The 21,354-nt window shown below is 35.8% G+C and overlaps 1 protein-coding gene across 1 annotated transcript; it reads left to right on the top strand.

The window, feature by feature from the left end:
* The first annotated feature begins 218 nt into the window (after nt 1–218).
* LOC148292547 (uncharacterized) lies at nt 219–3,909 on the top strand. The gene is made up of 3 exons (XM_088246229.1): nt 219–519; nt 2,800–3,652; nt 3,748–3,909. Exons 2-3 carry the CDS (start codon nt 2,809–2,811, stop codon nt 3,762–3,764), a joined length of 861 nt encoding a protein of 286 aa, XP_088102355.1. The 5' UTR covers nt 219–519; nt 2,800–2,808; the 3' UTR covers nt 3,765–3,909.
* The last annotated feature ends 17,445 nt before the right edge of the window (nt 3,910–21,354 follow it).

The following is a 21,354-nucleotide window of genomic DNA, read 5'->3' as shown; positions in this document are numbered from 1 at the left end:
TTGATGTGGATGATTTACTACGTGTAAAAATATATTTGGGCCTCGGTAATAGTTAATGAGAAGCCCAAATGGTTGGGTATCAAGCCCATGGACTTAAGACACCTAAATTATGGCTTAAGTGTCATAAGGCCCAATTTTGGAAGCCCAATGGGGTTTGGCCGAAAATGCTTAAGTAAAGGTGTATGGGAATTGTTTCCATAAGCTTATTTACACACAAACACAATCCAACATCAACCAAATAGGTTTGGGAGATCAAAGAGAGATAGTTGTGAGTTTTCAAGAGTGAAACACAATCATCTTTCAAAGGGGTTTAGATTGAAACCAATCTTGAGGATCTTGCACTAGCATCCTTGTATTTTCAAGATATCTCTTCTCATCTCAAGGTTCCATTGGTGTGGAGACTTAGAGGCCATATACTTTTGTGGCTCACAAGGAGGAGAAAGATCAAGAGGAGATCAACAAAGGGAAATCATCAAGAGAAGACCAAAACACAACTTGGTTCATATAATTGCTTCAAGGGTAATTATATCTTATCCTTTTCTCTTGTACTTTCACTTTATGAAATCATATCAATGTTCATGGCTTAAGATACTTGGAAGAAGTTTTGTTTTGAATTTAAACAACCACCATATTCTTCCGCTGCAATTAATTTGATTAATTTGTATGTTTAATGTTCAAATCAACTTCTTAAAAATGTTTTAAAACCAACAATTGGTATCAGAGCCATAGGTCATGAACTTGATATGTTTCTAGGGTTTAGAGATGCATATGTGGGTTATAAATTCATTTAAAAGTATAATGGTTATACTTGATTTATTTTGATATGATTAAGTGTAAATCAAATGGAGTGAAAGGGGTTGTTTGGGATTTTGAATTTCCGGATTTATGTTTTGATGATTGATGCTCTCTTTGTATGCATATATGTATGTATGAACATTAGAGCATAGTTGCATTAAAACCCCATGATTTTAACTTCATGAAATATTTGATACTAAGAGCATGAGATGGTTAAAATGGAATATGGATTTTTCCGGAAATAGCATGAACATTCATATAAGTTCATATGCATGTTCTTGGTGTTCTTGATGTTCTTGTTATGGGATCTTTTTGATCCATAAGTTAGGTGACTAATTTTGATGATTGTGTTTAGTGGAATTTTCCACCAAAATAGGTCAAAAGATGATGATGGTGTTTTATTATAAAATTAAAAGTTTTTCAAAATGTTTCAACTCAATAAACATTTACCCACCACACTAAAATTAATAAGATTACTTTGGTGAGTGTGTGGGGCTATCTAGATTTAAATTATGTTGATTTGATATAAAATGCAAAAGTTGTTCAAATTATTCCCATCACTAATTATTTACCCACCACACTAAAATTAATTTTGATTACTTTGGTGAGTGTGGTTGGCCTACCTAGTCACATTCATGATTATTCACCTTGTTGGAATAATCATGATCACCACTTTGTATTATACAAATGCATGCTTTAACCCCACACCCTAGTGGATCAACTTTGGATCCATTATTAATTGTTGAATAGTTTTGGACCTAATTACCATATATGATAAGTGTAACTATGTCCAAAAGATTTCCACAATTACTTTTGCTATTGTAGTAAAACGTTTTCACTCCATGGTAAATTTATTTTGAATATGGTTACCACTTGAATTAAACCCACATATGTATGCAACCCAAGAGCATGTATTTACATTGCTAGTTTAATTGTTTAAAGCGTTTAAATAATTAAAGGATGGTTATGGACTTAAACCAAACAATTGAGCTATGTGATTGGCCGCTTATTGGATATGTATTCGATTTTGATTGGCTATGTAATAATGAAATGGCTTTCATGCCTAATTTATTTGGCTATGTAATAATGAAATGGCTTTCATGCCTAATTTATTTTTTTATGCGCGCGTAATTAAAATGAATCACCTTCCAAGACCATGATCCAACATGGTGGCTCGTGTTGGATCAACAAGAAAGTCCATAATCATCCTATAAGCCCAATGCAATTTGAATGTTCGGTAATGACAATAATTAACCAATTAGTAGCACCATGTATTCTCGCTATCTTAAGCAAATGGTTTCTAAAATATTTAGTGGGAGTATTATGTGCTACTAATATGTTGCATTGGGAACCATTTAATGAGATTAGATAGGTAATTTTAACAGGATTAAAATTGGATTAAAATGAGACAAATTTACTACCCTCAAAGCAATATTAAGTTGATAAGCGAAATGGCATTTTGAATGCTATTTTGTGGCCTTCCACTATGGTAGTCTCTTATTGGGTGGCACATTTACACTTTGTTGTACCTCAGTGAGGCAACATCCAGTACTTGTAACCATCCAAGGGAAGCCTATTACACATACTTGATGTAGTGCGGATAGATAACGAGTGTGGCCAACAAATCGTTAGGTTGAGGTCATGCTTGAAACCCTATACCCACAAGCATGGTGGGAATAACTTAACTAAGACGAACGAAACCAACAAACTGTTAGGTTGAGGTCTAGTTCTCTAGAGGCCATAGTGATGGGTATTCACATGAATGATGTGATTGGATAAGAGTATCCTCTCATTAGTAAGATAGCAATCCAACAAACTGTTAGGTTGAGGAAAACTATATGAAATTGAGACTCCCATCCCCACTAAGAGTTTCAACGGAAACTCTCGGATTTCAAGAAGGATATGAAATTTGCCAAAAATAGTGGGAGCTACCAACATGACTTAAAGACCCTAAGTTTTTGGTAGAAGATTAATCTAAACTAAAATTTGTTTACGTTGTTGCAGAATTTTCAAATGGCCGTTAAAAACCCAATCTCATCGATACTTAACAATTACATCCTTGATGGCACGAACTATCCGGGTTGGCTTCGCAAAATGAAACTTGTCCTTAAAATGGATGAGATTGATTATGTGTTGACACAAGCCCCACCCCATATTGCTCCTGACGAAGAAGCTACTGAGGAAGAAATAACTGCTTATGAGAAGCATGTTAAGGATGATAGTAGAGGTAAATGTTACTTACTAGCATCCATGAATGATGAGCTACTAAAACAACATGAAGATATGGAAGATTGTGCTTCCATATTGCTTCATCTTAATGAGCTTTATGGTGAAGCTACTCGTAGCTTGCGATTCAATACAATATGTGAACTTGTCAACACAAAGATGACAAGAGGGACTCCGGTTAATCAGCATGGTCTCAAGATAATATCATTGCTTGAGAAATTAGAAAAATTGGATTGTCCATTTAATGCTGAAGTTCAACAAGATTTTTTTCTTTCGTCCCTCTCATCAGATTTTTCCCAATTTGTTATGAACTATAATATGGGAAAGATGGAAAGTTCCTTATCTGAGCTACTCAATATGGCTATAGTAGCTGAAAAGAATATCTCAAAGGATAAAGGGCTGAAAGGGACAGTTGCGGTGTTTGAAAAGAGTTCTTCCTCCTCTTCCAAATCCAAACCGAAAGGTAAGGATAAGGGAAAGAAGAAGAAAGGTTTTCTAAAACCCAAGCAAGGAAAAATAACAAAGAAAGGCAAGGAACCGAAAGGAACTTGCTTTCACTGTGGAAAGGATGGACATTGGAAGAGAAATTGCAAGGATTACCTCGCAAGCTTAAAGAACAAGCCTTCGGAAGGTAACACTCTTGTTCTTGAATCAGTTTTTACAGTTAATACTTCTACCTGGATAGTTGATTCAGGAGCTAGTCAACATATTTGCAATTGTGTGCAGGGACTAGTAGGAAGTAGAAGACTCGGAAAAGGAGAAATGGTGCTAACTGTGGGTAATGGCACTAAGGTAGCTGCCAAAGCTGTAGGCACCTATCGTCTCAATCTACCTTCCGGGGAGACCCTGAATTTGAATAATTGTTATTTCATTTCTGGTTGTGTAAAGAACTTAATATCTATCTCTATGCTTTTAAGAGACGGATTTGTTGTTTTGTTTGACAAACTACTTTGTTCTATTTCACATAATAATCGAATTATTGCTTATGCAAATTTGATTGATGGTCTTTTTCATTTAGAAATGAATGGTAGTATTAACTGTATAGATAAAGATGCACCTAGACCTAAAAGGCCTAGAGAAGTGGATAACTCAACTAAATTGTGGCACCTCAAACTTGGACACATTGGCCAAGATAGGATTCACCGGATGGCAAAAGATGGATGCCTTGGATCTTTAGACCCTGCTCCTATGCCTACTTGGAGACTGCTTTAATCCATACAAGGATTTCCGTAGCTTGCACACCACACCCTCCTTAGAGGTCACAGGGATACCCGGCGGATGATCCATATATATTTCTTCCTTGAGGTCACCATGGAGGAATGCATTTTTGACATCAAATTGTAGCAGCGGCCAGTCATGGTTAGCAGCTAAGGATAAGAGTACGCGTACAGTGTTGAGCTTAGCTACTGGAGCAAAAGTCTCTGTGTAATCCACTCAATATGTCTGAGTATACCCTTTTGCTACCAATCTTGCCTTGTAATGGTCAATGGAACCATCAGCCTTGTGCTTCAAAGTAAACACCCATCTGCACCCAACTGCCTTTTTTCCTTTTGGTAAAGGAACTAACTCCCAAGTAGCATTCTTGTTCAAGGCTTCCATCTCAACATGCATTGCATCTACCCAGTTTTGATCAGAAAAAGCATCCTGCAACTTAGTTGGCACACATACACTAGATAATTGGCACAAATATGATGCATATGACTTAGATAAACGATGAGTTGACATATAATGGTTAATGGGATATTTAGACTTGGCATGTATATCAGGAGAATATTGCACTTTAGGTTTCCCACGGGTAGTACGTGGGGGCAAAGAATAGGTAGGCACATCACTAGAAAGTACCTCATTATCACAACTTGATTGAGGCAATGGCAGGGCAGAGGGTGGTCTATTATCAATTTCATCTGTACGAGTGTCGCCAATATTACTGTTATGTCCTTCTGAAAGAGGCTCGAAAACACCAAAAATATCGTCTGGCGACCGGTCGTGACTTTCCTCGCGACCGGTCGCGTCACTCGTATCGGTACTGTCGTCGCTCGTTGAGGCGAGCGACCGGTCGCTTCCTATGTGCGACCGGTCGTTTCCTGGGCAAATTCATTTGCGACCGGTCGTGAGATCATTGCGACCAGTCGCTTCGCTCGTATCGGTACTGTATTATTTCGTCGAGGCAGGCGACCGGTCTCTTCCTATGTGCGACCAGTCGTTTTCATCACAGATTCGTTGGCGACCGGTCGCGTCTTCCCTGCGACTGGTCGCTTCCTGTTCGCCAGAAATTCCTTCTTCAGTTCCAAAAACTTCCATATTTTCCACTCCGAAACTCTTCAATTCACTCCCCCTCTCTCCCTGAATTGGAGAGGAGGGAGAAACATAATAGGGTACTTCTTCATGAAATGTGACATCCAAAGTGACATGTACATTCTGAGTAGGCGGGTGATAACACTTATAACCCTTCTGAGTAGTAGAATAACCAATGAAGACGCAGCGGAGAGCACAAGGATCAAGTTTACTCCGTTGATGGGAGTAGACATGAACATACGCAACACACCCAAACACCTTCGGAGGTAACTTAGAGACCGAAACCGGAGGAGTAAGAGCACACAACACATCAAGTGGAGTCTTGAAATCAAGAACCCGACTAGGAGTACGATTAATCAAGTAGGCAGCGGCCAAGACACCATGTCCCCAAAGATGATGGGGAACAGACATATCCAACATCAGAGAGCGAGCAACTTCAAGTAACTGACGATTCTTCCTTTCAGACACACCATTCTGTTGAGGTGTGAATGAAGTGGTAGTTTGGTGAATGATACCTTGATCACGAAAGAACTGGGCCAAAGTATGATTCACATATTCACCGCCATTATCAGTGCGAAAAACTTTAACACGAGCATGGAACTGAGTAGACACCATGGCACAAAAGTCAGGAAGAATAGAGGCAACATCATGTTTATTCTTCATCAAATACACCCATGTTAAGCGAGTGCAGTCATCAATAAACGTAACAAACCAACGGAAACCATGAGAAGTCACACGAGCAGGACCCCAGACATCAGAATGTACTAACTCAAAAGGCACAGCAGCTTTATTATTACTTAAGGGAAAAACAGTACGGTGGCTCTTGGCCATTACACAAGTCTCACATTTGAAACTAGACTCATCACACGAACTAAATAACGAAGGAAACAAATGTCTAAGATAACCAAACGACGGATGTCCTAAGCGACGATGCCATAACCAAAGTTGTTGCTTGTCTTTGACACTGCCACTCAGAGCTTTATTAGCGACACAATCACGAACTGCTGCAGCCGGCAACTGTAAGTAATATAACTCCCCTATCCGTTTACCATGCCCAATCTTCTCATGAGTCCTGAGATCCTGGAAAAAAACAATGGGTAGAATAGAAGGTAGCAGAAGCGTTAAGTGTATCAAGTAAACGCCCAACAGATAATAAATTGCAATGAATATTGGGAACCAAGAGGGCATGAGATAGAGGTAAAGAAGGGGTGAGATGGATGGTACCTTCACCGGTAACCGGGGAAGGTAAACAATTAGCACTAGTAATATAGGGGTCACGGGGGTTATGCGACAACTCATCAAACATATTATCATTATAAGTCATATGATCAGAAGCACCAGTGTCAATTATCCATGTAGTAGAACCCATACCTGGCATAGTATCGGAAGCACATAGATTTGCAGATGGAGCCGGAGGACGGGCCTCATCAGGAGTCACAGTGTAAGTGGCCTTAGGGCCATACATACAAACTTTGTAGTCAGCAAACCAATCAGGATAACCATGCTCCTTAAAACACTTCTCGGAGTAATGATTTCCATTACAATGGCGGCACTTAAGCGGACCTTCAAGAGAGGTAGAGGTAGGGGCGGAAGGATGAGATCCAGCAGAAGATCCAAACTTCATAGACGGAGAGCGACCGATCGCGTCGTGCTGGGCGACCGGTCATTGACGTGCTGGATCAACCTTGAGAGCCAGCGATCCCCCTCCAAGCATAGCGGACTGACGAGTATCTTCCTCCATGACCATGGCATAGGCTTCGAGAGGAGGTGGAACAGGACTAAGAGCAAGAATACGGCTACGAACACCATCATACGGTGGATCAAGCCCGCCAAGAAAATCATAAACTCGATCGGCTTCAATTTCTTTCAGACGACGAGCCCCATCAGTAGAACAACTATACTCATGCGGACATAGACAATCAATCTCTTGCCAAATAGCATGAAGTTTTTCATAGAACACTTTCACGGATTCACCATTCTGACCTATAAGGATGGATTGCCGTCGGAGTTGAAACAAACGAGAACTATTCTGAGTCACAGTATAGGTCTTCCGAGCAGCCTCCCATATATCATAGGCAGTATCACCATGTTCGAACAAAGCACGAACTGGTTTAGTCATGGAATTGAGAAGCCATGACTGCACCAGACAATTATCTTCCTCCCATTCAGCATAGGCAGCGGAATCTTGAGACGGAGCAGGCTTCTTCCCATTGATCCAACTTGCCATACGACGACTAGTAATCGTAATACGTGCACCACGAGACCAAGAGGCATAATTGGAGCCATCCAATTTGTCAGACGCAATCGGGGTAGAGTAATCACGCGAGGGACGTGACTCCGTCGGTGTAGACGCACTAGTATCAATAACAACCTTGGAATCATCACCCATGATAGAAGCGGAAACAAACACAACACAAAGCAGATACGATAAACACAGCACTGGCACGGGCACAAGAACCCTAAAAGGAAATTAGGGCACAGAGTAGAACACGGGTGGGCACAACACACACAGGTCACCAGAAAGTCGGCTCTCATACCAAGTCAAACAATATGGGTAGAATATTTTCAGATATATTTCATTCTCCAAAAGGAGGTATTTATAATACAGGATGTAAACCCTAGTAGGATTAAACTAGGAAAATAAGTGGTATCCTAATTACATAATATCTATACACAGAGAAATAAATAAAACAATATCCTAATAGAATAGGGATATCTCGCTAACAAGTTATAACCAACCAAAGAAGCGCTGAGGATATTCAAAGGATAGTTTTGATAATGGGAGCTTGAATTCCCTTCCACAAAAGTAGGATTCAGTTTCCCATCAAATTCAAACTTGCTAAACATGAAGAAGAGAGTAAAAGAAAGTGGCTGCAGAAGAAAATGTGCCTGCAATGACACAATATTGTTGGGGTCAAAAGGTGGTGCATCTGATACAGTTCTTGTTCGAAATATCGGCTTCAAAGAAGAATAGCTAGGCAGTAGGATTAAAGAACAAAAGAACAGAACCAGACCAACCTTGGCACCCAGATCTGCCTAGCGCCGCCTAGACCCGCCTAGCACTGCCTAGACCCGGCTAGCACCGCCCAGACACTCCTAGCGCAGTCCAGACCCGCCTAGCCTCGCCCAGGCCCGCCTAGCGCCTCCCAGTCCCGCCTAGCACGTCCCAGACCCTTCTAGCTCCTCCCAGACCCGCCCAGGCCGCATAGGCCGATTTTTCGTAATGCAGAGTGTGGATTTTTCGTAATCTAGAACCCTCTGCTTTTCATCTGCTACAAGAACATACACCTGCAATGGGAGAGAGAGAGAGAGAGAGAGAGAGAGAGAATTAATATATGTTGACAGATTTTCTTCTCATTTCTTGCCGCCGCTTCTAAAAACTTTAAACCCTTACTGCGCAGCAGCCTCCTCCGCCCACCCAAAACCCATCGCATCACCATCCCTACTCCCCACCCTCTCACACGTTGCACAAAAGTCCTCTCTCTCTCTCTCTCTCTCTCTCTCTCTCTCTCGTATGTGCAGCCATGTGTTACCTACGTGTGTGTGGTGAGGGTGCAATTTTGTGATTTGCCCTATTCCTGGACTCATATGGCCATTTATAATTTTCAAGGAAGAGTTCGACATTTCTTTAATAGCAAATAGTGTAGCCGCATGGCTATACTGTCCTCGAGCATTTTCCAAATCTATCATTTAAATAATAAAAAAAAACAATATAGCCGCGCAGCTATACTTGTTTTTACACGTAGGTGCTCCGGCGCTAGGCCGGTCCCTTTTATAAATTTATAAATAGTATAGCCGTCTCGGGCATATATATATATATATATATATATATATATATATATATATATATATATATAAAGGTATAGCCGAGCGGCTTTACGCAAGTATTTTTTTTTTTTCAAATGATCTAAACTACTCGAATCAGTGCCTAAGCTCCCTACCATCAATTTCTCCATTGAAGTGTTCATTATCATGTGCCTAAGCACCCTTCACGTGGCTGCAAATCCAGTCTTCCACGTTGGCACGTGTCATATTGAAATTGATAATCATTTTGTTAGTGAATTACTGGCGCATGGAGTTCTTCGCACACATTATGTCTCTTCCCAACATCAATTAGCCGATATTTTTACCAAAAGTCTCTCCAGAGAACGGTTCTCATCCTTTCTTTCTGGCAATCTCAATCTCCACTTGGTTCTATTTCACTTGAGCAAGGGGTGAAGAGAACGACAATCGAGCCAAGAATCCCACTATCTCAAGTCAACCTCCCATCACAACGTGATTGGTGCAATTTATGTTCAAAAATCCTTGTAATCATGTATTTTCCTCTTTTGTTATAGTTGACCACCGCTAGCATCCTGTATATGGTGTATCTCAACATGATCAAAGTATCGAGTGATTCAACCCAAACTTCTCTCTTGTCTATTTTTCTACACTCTCTTGATATCTTACCCTTTATATATATATATAAATACTATAAATCATAACATTCAGGTACTATTACTATTATAAGGGACAGAAAGAGCAACACATGTCATCACAGGCATACAACAAAGAAAGTAGTGATCTTGTATTTGATTATATACCATTATATTGTCTCTCCTTGGTCAAAAATGAGATCTGCTCCGGCAGGCTCCTCAGTTAATGCACAAGGCCTCACAATTGTATATGGTATTCCACTTTCCCGTATTAAATCCTCCCCCTGCTCCAAAACTTATCAATGTACAAAATCGAAATAGCTAAATCCGACCCAAAAAAAGAAAAAGAACATAAAAGGGCTAAGAAGTGGTATTTGATACACTGATTATGTATAAAAATATCCAACCGCTTGCACTGAATTAGCATGAAACCTTCAACTTGAATGTCTGAATTAGCATGTACTATTTTTTTTTAAAAGATCGTGGTATAGCCGCACGGCTATACTATTCTAAAAGGTCTACCTGTACTATTTAGTAAATAAATTAAAAAAAGAAAAAAGGACCCTCCAAGTTTCATTAGTTTGTATTTTATAGATATTAATTTGCTAGCTTAATCGTATCCATAGTAGATATTAATCGTCCACTATATAATATTTTAGTATAATTTTTATAACATATATTATTCTTATTCAATAATATGTGAGAATTATTTGTATAATACGTGAACTTTGTGTGTCTTACTGAAAACTTTGTGAAAAATATGTGTATTAAGCATTAGAAATACGTACGTACATGTAGAATACGACTATTGTACGTTTACTTTTTAAAAAATGGTAGACGTGTATAGAATACGATTGTATTATTGAAAAATACGTACGTGTGTGTGTATATATATATAGGCTTTTTATCACAAAACGTCCATGACATTTGCGAAACTATCAGATTGCATCCTTAAATTTTTTTTGTGTCACTCATGGTCCCTAAGGTTAATGTAGGTGCTCTTAAATAGTCCCTATGTCAAAAAAACTGTTAAATTCAGGAATATAATCGTCAAATCCATCCAAAATTATAAAATATATATATATATATATATTATTTCCTTCCCTTCTCTCTTTCTTTCTTTCTTCTTATTCTTTCTCTCTTTCTTTTCTTCGTTCTTTGAGAATATCTTTTGTTAACAAAACGACTTGAAAATTTCTTTCCAACTCTATTATGCTGTCCCTGAATTTCATTATAGGCAAGCACCAACTGTTCTGACCTTTTCTTTGGTCTCGGAGAGATTAATAATTCATAGCAGCAAAAGTAGCAGCCATTAGTGTACAAGGAGGAAGGGAAGGAGATGCAGCCTTCTACCTCCAAACCCAACTTTATATCATTCTGCATTAGTTTCTAACGATTTTTCCTTCCAAATTTTACAATTTAAACAGATTACAATGAAAATAAATTGGACCTCATGTTTCCCAGTGGAGACCTTGACATGCTCATGATATATATATATATATCTGCCTAATCCAACATCTTACCTCTACATCAAGGACTGCAAGCAAAAAGAAAAAACTCGTTTGCAATCAAAACATGTACCCCTTAAAGTTGCATCTAGTCAAAACGAAAGTGTATTGAATGAAATGCATTAAGAATGGCCCAAAAAGGTAGCTAGCGAAAGCACTTCGCTATATAACTCTATTTCGTTTGGGACTGCTTCTCTAGGAAGTACTTCTGCCTAACAAAAGCGCTTTTATTTTAAAAATCTTGAATTTTCATAAAAAATTAAAGTGCTTCGTGGAAAAACACTTGGGAGTGCTTCCTGAAGAAGCACATGGCAGGTGCTTCTCTAGGAAGCGCTTCTATGACCTAGAAGCGCTTCTAAACTTTTCTGCCAAACGCTGTCAAAAGCGCTTTTGGCCCTTCCAAAAGCACTCCCAAACAGGCCCTTAATTTCTTTTTTTTCATGGTCCACTTCTTTTTCTAACGCTTTTAATAACCACCTCCAACCCTAATACAGATTCGTGTTATACTTGTCTCTGGAGAAGGTAAATGAAAGAGAAGAAGAACAAGGAACCTATACTTTTGAATTTCTAGCTGGAATAATTAGCTTATACTTGTTCTGCTAGATTCACCCAAGGAAACCACAAGAAATAATCTCACTGGTTGAAGCCTCCAGATTATTCCTTATAATTTTGGATTGATTTGATGATTATATCCCTGGATTTAATAGCTTTTTTGACAGAGGGACTATTTAAGAGCACCTATATTAACATTAGGGACCATAAGTGATACAAAAAAACTTTAAGGATGCAATCTGATAGTTTCGTAAACGTCAGGGACGTTTTGTGATAAAAAGCCATATAGATATATATAAAAGACTATAGTCATTGTTGGGCTTTGGGGAAATTTAATTAAGACACCAAACAAAAATAAGTAAAGAAACTAATATTATATTTATAAAAAAAATTAAAAATAACATAAACACTTCTCCCGATGATATTTCGTCGGCACAGGTCTATGCCGAGTATAGCCGCTCGGCTGTACTATTTTTATATATAAAAAAGGAGGACCGCCAGGCATTAGGTGCCACGTGTCCGGAGAGGTCTTTTAAAAAAATATATATATAAACTTAGGATGTTTAGGTTAATTAATTTTTTAAATTTTATTTTTAGTAATTAAATAATATATTTGCCTGATTGAATTAGTTAAATTAGTAAGTATATTTTAATTATTATTTATTCAGTGAATAATTAGTATTCAATATTATAATTAACTTCATGAATTATATTGCTTAGTAAATAGTCATTCAATTTTTCTTTTTCTTTTTCTCCTTTTAAGAGTGTATATAAGATAGCACTGAAAATAGCAAATACTATCCAAAATCCAAACAAGAGAGACAAGAACAAATGCGTAATTTTTTTTAAAAAGACTCACACCTGAACAACTCGATGGGAAAAAAAAGAGAAAAAAGAAGAGGAAGCTTTAACATCCCTTCAATATCTGCTGGACAGCACTAGAAACTTGCAGCCTACACCAAACACAAATCCATAAAAACAAGGAAAAATGAGATAAAAATTAAAATAAACTAAAAAACACAAATGAACAGTATGAAAAGAGAACTAGCTAACAAAACCCAAACAAAAGGTTAAAAAATAAAGTTAGAAGCACGAAAGCTGGAAACAAAATAAAAGAAACGAAAAAAGAACAGTGCATACACACCATGAGAACTTAACTGACAACCTGCAAATGTCTACTTAAAACAAAAACAAGAAGAACACAACTAACAAAACTGAGTGTAGAAGAACCTTATTAGAAAACTTAAAAAATAAACTGAAACAAGACAACAACTAAAAACACCATGCTAAAACGAAAGCAAAACAACAAGTAACCATAAAAAGAAACAAAAACCTACTAAAACCAAGCTGCAGAAAAAACAAAGAAAACTAAAGACACAAAACCCACAAATCCACAAAACAAGAAAAATAAACACAATGACACAACAAAAGGAAAACAAAAGTAACAAAGAAAACACCAAGATGATCGTTCTAAATGTAACAACATAACATGGCCAAGTAACCATCAAACCACAAGAAACTACTCCAAACTTATCTGTTAACGTTGAAAACACCCAATAAAACCGTTAGTAACTGCTTCCAACTTTGGAACTGCAATGCTTGTAGAGGATCAAATGAACCGCCAAAAACTACTCCCAACTTTGGAACTGCCAAGGCTTGTATAGGGGCAAAAACCATGCAACAGAAAGGGAGGCTCCGAAAAGGAGGCCACAACAAAGCAACTCTAACAGTAAAATATGAAGAAATGTGCAGAACAAAATCCCATACCACTAATGGAAGAGGAACCAATTAGATGACGTATGATCATCGACAATCACAAGCAACAAAAATATCGTACGTAAAGAACATTCATGCGAAAATAAAACTTTTAGATGTTATGCTGCCCAAACAAGGACTTAGGGGGGACCAATAATATCCTCTTACGAAACTGTGAAACAAGAGCAAGAAATAAGAAACACAATTGTGAACTCAAAACCAAATGAAAAAGAATAATACGTTAATGGTCAATGACCAAAGCAAACATGATAAAGTGGTCGCAGACAATTTCTCCTCAATTTTCCATCAAAGACAATTCCCACGGGAGCCACCACACATAGCTATCATGGCGATCTGCAAATCGCAGATCTGCATGTGAATGTGGCGGTCCGACTGTGCCAGAGACGGAGAAACATAGAAAACAGAGAATAAAAAACTGAAACAGCACTTCGATTCATCTCCGTATATTGACGTTCTTAATCAAAGTTGCGATACTAAAACCCAGGCGGAGGCGGACGCTAGGAGGAGGCTAAGCGGGCTAGGCAGTCTAGGCGGGCGCTAGGCGGTCTAGACGGTCGCTAGGCGGGCTAGGAGTGGCTAGGCGGGCTAGGCGGGCTAGGCAGTCTAGGCAGTCGCTAGGCGGTCTAGGCGGTTGCTAGGCGGTCGCTAGGCGGTGTAGAAAAAAAAAAAAGCGATTTTGGAATCTCCAAGGTCAGGGATGAGATGACGATGGTGCTTTGAGCGAGAGAGAGAGAGAGAGAGAGAGAGAGAGATGAGGATTGAAGAAGAGAGGTCGCCAGTTAAGTCTGAGCGAGAGAAAGGGGCTAGAAGACGGCTCGCGTTAGGGTTAGTGTTTGAGAAGGAAAATTGCATTTATATGCACATAACTATTCAAATACCTACGTTTTTCCTCTTATATATGTGGTAGGTGTTAGAAATCAATTTATTATATACAGATGTATTTGTCTAGGATCCTTTTGTAGAAAATTTATTTGTAGAAATATTTATGGTGATAAATAAAAAGAAAATATTAATGTAAGAGATGTGATAATATAATTATTGGAAATTCGTTCAAGTCGATTGCCATCAACTGCAGCCTAGGGTTGCCCCACGATCAACTTCCACAGGGTTTGGTTTTCATTTCCATTTGGCCATCTAACGGTTCTAGTCCATTGCCATCTAGTGAGCTCAAGGCAACAATAGGAAATGGGCGTTACCACACGATGCGCTAACCATCTCAGGCAACACCTACCACCAACGGCAATAGGGCCATGACAAATACTTTATTCAAACCATCTAATGGTGCAAATGCCAGTTTTGAATACCAATATACCAGATTTAAGTTTCATTGGAGAAGCCTATCCTATCAAGTTAGAAGAATCAAGAGGCAGTATGGTCTAGCTAGAAGACAAATGGAAGTGGGGCAGAGTTCAAACTCTACATCATCAGCCAAATGCAAAGTGGTTGTTGTTTCCTATGAAAAGGGCAAGGGGCATGAAAGCACTGCTCAAAATGGCCAAGACAGGAAACAAAGTGAAGATCAATTATGCAGCAACCATCAAGAGCCCGTCATGGAAAATTATAGGTATTGGTTTGTACCTGACCATTGGCGTGGGGTGTAAACCTTCCAGCTCATCTGGTCATTATTAAGGCAAGGCAAAATTTGTGCGGTATCTTTTTCATTTGGTTCCTATATTTACAAAGAATGGAAGTCAACATTAAAACCGTAACTCTGCCCTCCATACTGCACATCAAGGTACTCTTTTGGAGATGAGGATGGGGGCTGGAATTTGTAAGATTTTAGGTTTGTCTGATGTTGGGGGTGAAGGCATGTCCTTTTTCTTCAGAGAATAGTAAACATCAGCTATAAGAAGCCAAATAATATCAGGGTCGATAGATGCAAGACCTTGAAGGGCATTTACAGATGCATCACGGAGACCTTGAAGGGCTTTAAATATATTTTCACATTGCACCAACAATAAAAATATAGATTTCTCTGTAGGCCTATTTTTTGAGGTACCCTTTGTGAAAATCCCACATTAAAAATCCAAACTCCTATAAAGGTGTTTATAAACAAAGCACTATGATGGTTAGGTAAGTATGGTTAACATTGGACAGTTGGGCCAATTGGCTTGGCCATAGACTTGGTTTGGAAAATCAGGGAGAAAAAATTTAAAAAACAAAAGGCACCCATTAGATATTTAAAGAGTATAGGTGCGTGGCTCTACTATTTATTTTATTTAAAAGGACCCGCATAGCGCCTAGGAGGCCCAATTTATTTATTTATTTTTTTAAAGCGTATAGCCGGGCGGCTATACGATACAGATAGAATATTTTAAAGGTACAACCGCGCGGCTATACTCTATAAACACTATTATCTGAATTTCTCTTTTGTAATTACTTTAATTATTACTTATATTTTAATTATTGTTTACTTAGTGAATAATTAGTATTTAAGAATTTTATCAAATTCAAAAATTTTAAAGACTAAATACTATTTATTAAGTAATATCATTTATGATGTTAATTAAAATATTTAATACTAATTATTCACTAGAGAAATAATAGTTAGAACATAATTAAGAATGAAAGGAATTAAATCAGGCTAAGATATTATTTAATTACTGAAAAGAAATTTTTTATAAAAAAAATATATATTATTGAATTAAAGATACTAAGTTTATATTTATTTTTAAAAAAAACCTCTTCCAATGAAATTTTGTCGGCATAGGTCTATGTTGGCAACTGTTTGCAGGATTAGGTTTCTCCTGACGAAATTTCCTCGGGAGTGGTTGTTTTGCTTTCTTTTTTTATTTTTAATTTTTTAATTTTTTAATTTTAAATTTTAAAAATATAAAATTAGTTTCTTCACTTTTGTTTTTTTGGCAAACTTCTTTAATTTAATACATGTAATTAAGTAATACCTTAGCCTTTTTTAAATTACTTTAATTAGTAATTATTTTTTAATTATTATTTCTTTAGTGAATATTTAAATATTTTACTGATTTCGTAAATTACTTGGTAAATAGTAATTAATTGTTTTGAATTATTTTGTGGACTTTGTTTTTTGTTCTTTGATATTAAATAATCATTAAAATACTTGTATTATACGTTTGCTTTCATTATACTGAGTCTTTAAGACATATACGGAAAATGGAAGTATTATTGAAAAATACGTATGTACGTGTATAATATGAGTATTAACTCTGGAGAAGTAAAAAATCAAAAGGGGACAATAGCTATACCTTGGTAATGGCCTAAACGTAATGGATAATGCTCTACATTAGTCTTATCGACAAAGGAAAATTAGGGAGAAAAAATTTAAAAAACAAAAAGGCACCCATTAGATATTTAAAGAGTATAGGCACATGGCTATACTATTTATTTTATTTAATAGGACCCGCATAGCCCCTAGGAGGCCCAATTTATTTATTTATTTTTTTTAAAGGGTATAGCCGCTCGAAAAAAAACTGAGTATAACTGTTCGGCTACCACTTTTTAAAATATATATTATTTTTATTCAATAATATGTGAGAATTATGTGTATAATACGTGAATTTTGTGTCTTATTGAAATTTTTGTAAAAAATACGTGTATTAAACATGAGAAATACATGCGTATGTGTATAATACATTATTAAACGTGAAAGCGCTAAAATCTTTATATGGGTAATAACTCTGGAAAAGTAAAAAATCAAAAAGGGATAGTAGATGCTCGAGTAATGGCCTAATAGTAACGGATAGGGCTCTTGGGCTATGGAGAAATTTAATTATGACACCCAAACGATTTCACAAAAGACTTAATAAATAGAAATGAATTATTTTGTGGACCTTTTCTTTACTTTTTTTTATATTAAATAATATATTAAATTAAAGAAGTAGGACAAAAAATAAAAGTAAAGAAACTAATTATACATTTTTAAAATTTTTAAAAAAAAACCTCTCCCAACGAAATTTAGCTAGCACAGGTCTATGCCTGTGAAATTTCCCGGATTAAATTTTCTTTTTCAAAAGTATAGCCGATTGGCTATACTATTTACATATTTTTTTAAAAAGTGGGGCCCAACGCCTAGGTGCCACGTGTCAAAACCGTAAAGCCGCACGGCTATACAATTTTTTAAAACAAATTCGGAAAAAACTACGTATAGCCGTGCGAATATACCATTTTTTAAAATATATATTATTTTTATTCAATAATATGTGAGAATTATGTGTATAATACGTGAATTTTGTGTGTCTTATGCAATTTTTGTAAAAAATACGTGTAAACATGATAAATACGTGCGTACGTGTATAATACATTATTAAACATGAAAGCACTAAAATCTTTATACAGGTAATAACTCTGAAAAAGTAAAAAATCAAAAAGGGAAAATAGATACTCTAGTAATGGCCTAAAAGTAACAAATAGGGCTCTTGGGCTATGTAAAAATTTAATTAAGACGCCCAAACAAAAGACTTAATAAATAGAAATGGATTATTTTGTGGACATTTTCTTTAATTTTTAAATATTAAATAATAATTAAAATATAATTACTAATTAAAGTAATTCAAAAAGGCTAGGATATTACTTAATTCCATATATTAAATTACAGAAGTTGGCCAAAACCTCTCCCGTCGAAATTTCATCGGCATAGGTCTATGCCGGCAAAATTTCCCGGATTAAATTTTCTTTTTAAACTGTATAGCCCTTCGGCTATACTATTTATATATTAAAAAAAGGAGGCGCCTAGAGATTAGGTGCCACATATTTAGAAACACTAAAGCCGCACGGCTATACTATTTAAAAAAAAAAATTAGAAAAACTGAGTATAGCCGTTCTGCTGTACCATTTTTTTAAAATATATATATTATTATCATTCAATAATATGTGAGAATTATGTGTATAATGCGTGAATTTTGTGTGTCTTATTGAAATTTTTGTAAAAAATACGTGTATTAAACATGAGAAATACGTTCATACATGTATAATATATTATTAAACGTGAAAGCGCTAAAATTTTTATACGGGTAATAACACTGGAAAAGTAAAAAATAAAAAAAGAGACAATAGATACTCGAATAATGGCCTAATAGTAACGGTTAGCCCTTGATTTCCCACTCAAGTTGAGAGCTGAAGCCTCTTTCGGACTCAAGCTTGACGTCGAAGTACTACCCAGACTCAACTCCTGAGAATTCTCATGGGAATGTGAAGCAATATTGGAGTCCTCTCCTGAGCAGTAACTACTTGAGCTCTGTCTGTTGGGGCCTGCTTTGCCATCTTCTTCATTGTACTTTATAGATATTAATTTGCTGGCTTAAACATATCCAGAGTAGATATTAATCGACCACTATATAATATTTTAGTATAATTTTTATAGAAAATTTGGCATAAGTCCAATTTATGAGGAGAGATTTTGGGTGCAATCCACGCAGAAATTGTTGTTGATCCAAGTCCTTTAACTTTTGCGCCACATAAGATTACATGCCTATTTCAATTTATTGATATTTACTTTTTTTTATTTTTTGTTTTTTGTTCCAGTTATGCACCTAAAACATAAATAAGGTAAATTATGAATTCCTAAAACTGGTAAGTTATTGATTTGTAGGATATTAATTATCATATTTGATTTGAATTTAATTACAAATCTATTTATTGAATTCTGAAATTTTCCCAAGGTATACCGACATCAAATTTTTTAATAAGAGTTCATAAAAACTTCATAACTTAACAATAGGTAAGGTACCTATGCATGCACCTCGTATGCAGTATACAGGTAATTAAACCCATAAATTACCTCCGTTCCAGGTAATTAAATCCATAAATTACCTCTATTCTAGGTAGTTATACCCTTTAGTCCAGCTAATTGAACTCATATAATATCTTGGTATGGATCTTTAAACTCAACTGAGATAAAAATCCATACAAAATTTCTTTGGAAAACAAAATATATACTATTACATGGAAGACATGTACGTATGTATATAAATATGAACCTCCAGACAAAATTGCTTAAGAAAACTCAAGAAAAAAACACTTACCTGTAAGGTAGGTACATATATACTTGTATGTATTAACATTATTTACCTGTATGTCAGGTATATAATTTAATGTGGGTGCTTGTCTGATCGATTGGTATAATATGTGAGTCTTTACTTTTTATTGATTAAATTATATTTTATCTATATATTAGGAATATTATCAAGGAAAAAAAATTCAAAATTCAAAATTTGGAATTCAATTTCAAGGAAATAATGCATTAAATTTAGATTTTCAATGTATTTTCCTTATTTACCTTAAAAGGTAAAATCGACACAACAAAAAAGTAATAAATGTCAAAGGACCTACATCTAAAACCAAAAACACGAGGACTAGACCCAATGACAGCTAATATTTTAGTATAATTTTTATAACATATATTATTCTTATTCAATAATATGTGAGAATTATTTGTATACGTGAACTTTGTGTGTCTTACTGAAAATGTTGTAAAAAATATGTGTATTAAGCATTAGAAATACGTAAGTACATGTAGAATACGACCATTGTACGTTTGCTTTTTAAAAAACGGTAGACGTGTATAGAATACAAATGCATTATTGAAAAATACGTACATGTATATATATAAGACTATAGCCGTTGTTGGGCTATGGGGAAATTTAATTAAGACACCCAAACAAAAATAAGTAAAGAAACTAATATTATATTTTAAAAAAAATTTAAAAAATAACATAAACACTTCTCCCGACGAAATTTCGTCGGCACAAGTCTATGCCGACAAAAATTTGTCGGATTAGGTTTCTCCCGACGAAATAATCTCTGCCGACGAAATTTCGTCGGGAGAGGTCTTTAAAAAAAAAAATATATATATATATATATAAACTTAGGATGTTTATATTTATTAACCATTAGGATGTTTATATTTTTTAACCATTAGATTAGGCTACAATGAATGGTTAAGATTAAACAAACTAATTCTTTTTCTTTAAATAATTATTTGTTGAAATTAATTTTAATTAACTTACTATAAAATTTTATCTCTCTTCATTTATGTTTCCCAACTTCCTAAAAGAAGTAACATTTTCTCTCCCGTCATCTTCTTCTTCATGTCTTTACTTCTGTTTTTTCTTCTTCTTCCGATTCTTCTTTCTGGCTTTGACAATTTCTCTATCATTACCACCACTAAACAACAAGTAGTTCTTCTCCCTCCCATATTTCACATGTTGGCCATTCTTTTTTTTACCCTAAGATTTCAATCAATATAATAAATGATCTAATTCTCTGAGTATGATTTTTTTTTTTTTTTTTCTGAACCTCTTTTTTTTATTTTCGTTTGGGGTTGGTTCAACTACTGTCTCTCTCTATCTAGCAGCAAAATTTGGAGAGGTTAATCTTGCAGTCTTGTATGTTGATTCTTTTGTTATTTTCTTGAGCTTTGAGTCTCTAAATCCTTGGATTACTTTCTGTTCGAATTTCTTTTTCCTCTTACATTTGTGGATTTCTTAATGTCTTTTACCATGAGAAGTTCAAGTTCATTCTCAAACAGTTTAGCATCTAACTACAGCAAAAAGTATCCATTGCGTGTTTGGAGATCAACTCAGAACTTTGTTTCCAGATAAAGGAAAAAAAATTAAATTAGAAAAAACTTCAAACGAGAATAAATGAGATTGGAGGAGATGGAGAGATTTTAGCCTACATTTATGTTACCTTGAAAGGTGGTGAGTTTAATATTTTATTTTATTTGTTATGTTATCGAAATAAAATAAATAAATAATAAAATCACATTTAATCTTAACCCTTGAAAGTGCTTGCATCTAAAGGCTATAAAA

The sequence above is a fragment of the Prunus avium genome, chromosome 8 (assembly GCF_965620075.1).
Source record: "Prunus avium chromosome 8, drPruAviu1.hap1.1, whole genome shotgun sequence".
Taxonomy (NCBI): Eukaryota; Viridiplantae; Streptophyta; class Magnoliopsida; order Rosales; family Rosaceae; genus Prunus; species Prunus avium.
This window is presented reverse-complemented; position numbering and strand designations above follow the sequence as displayed.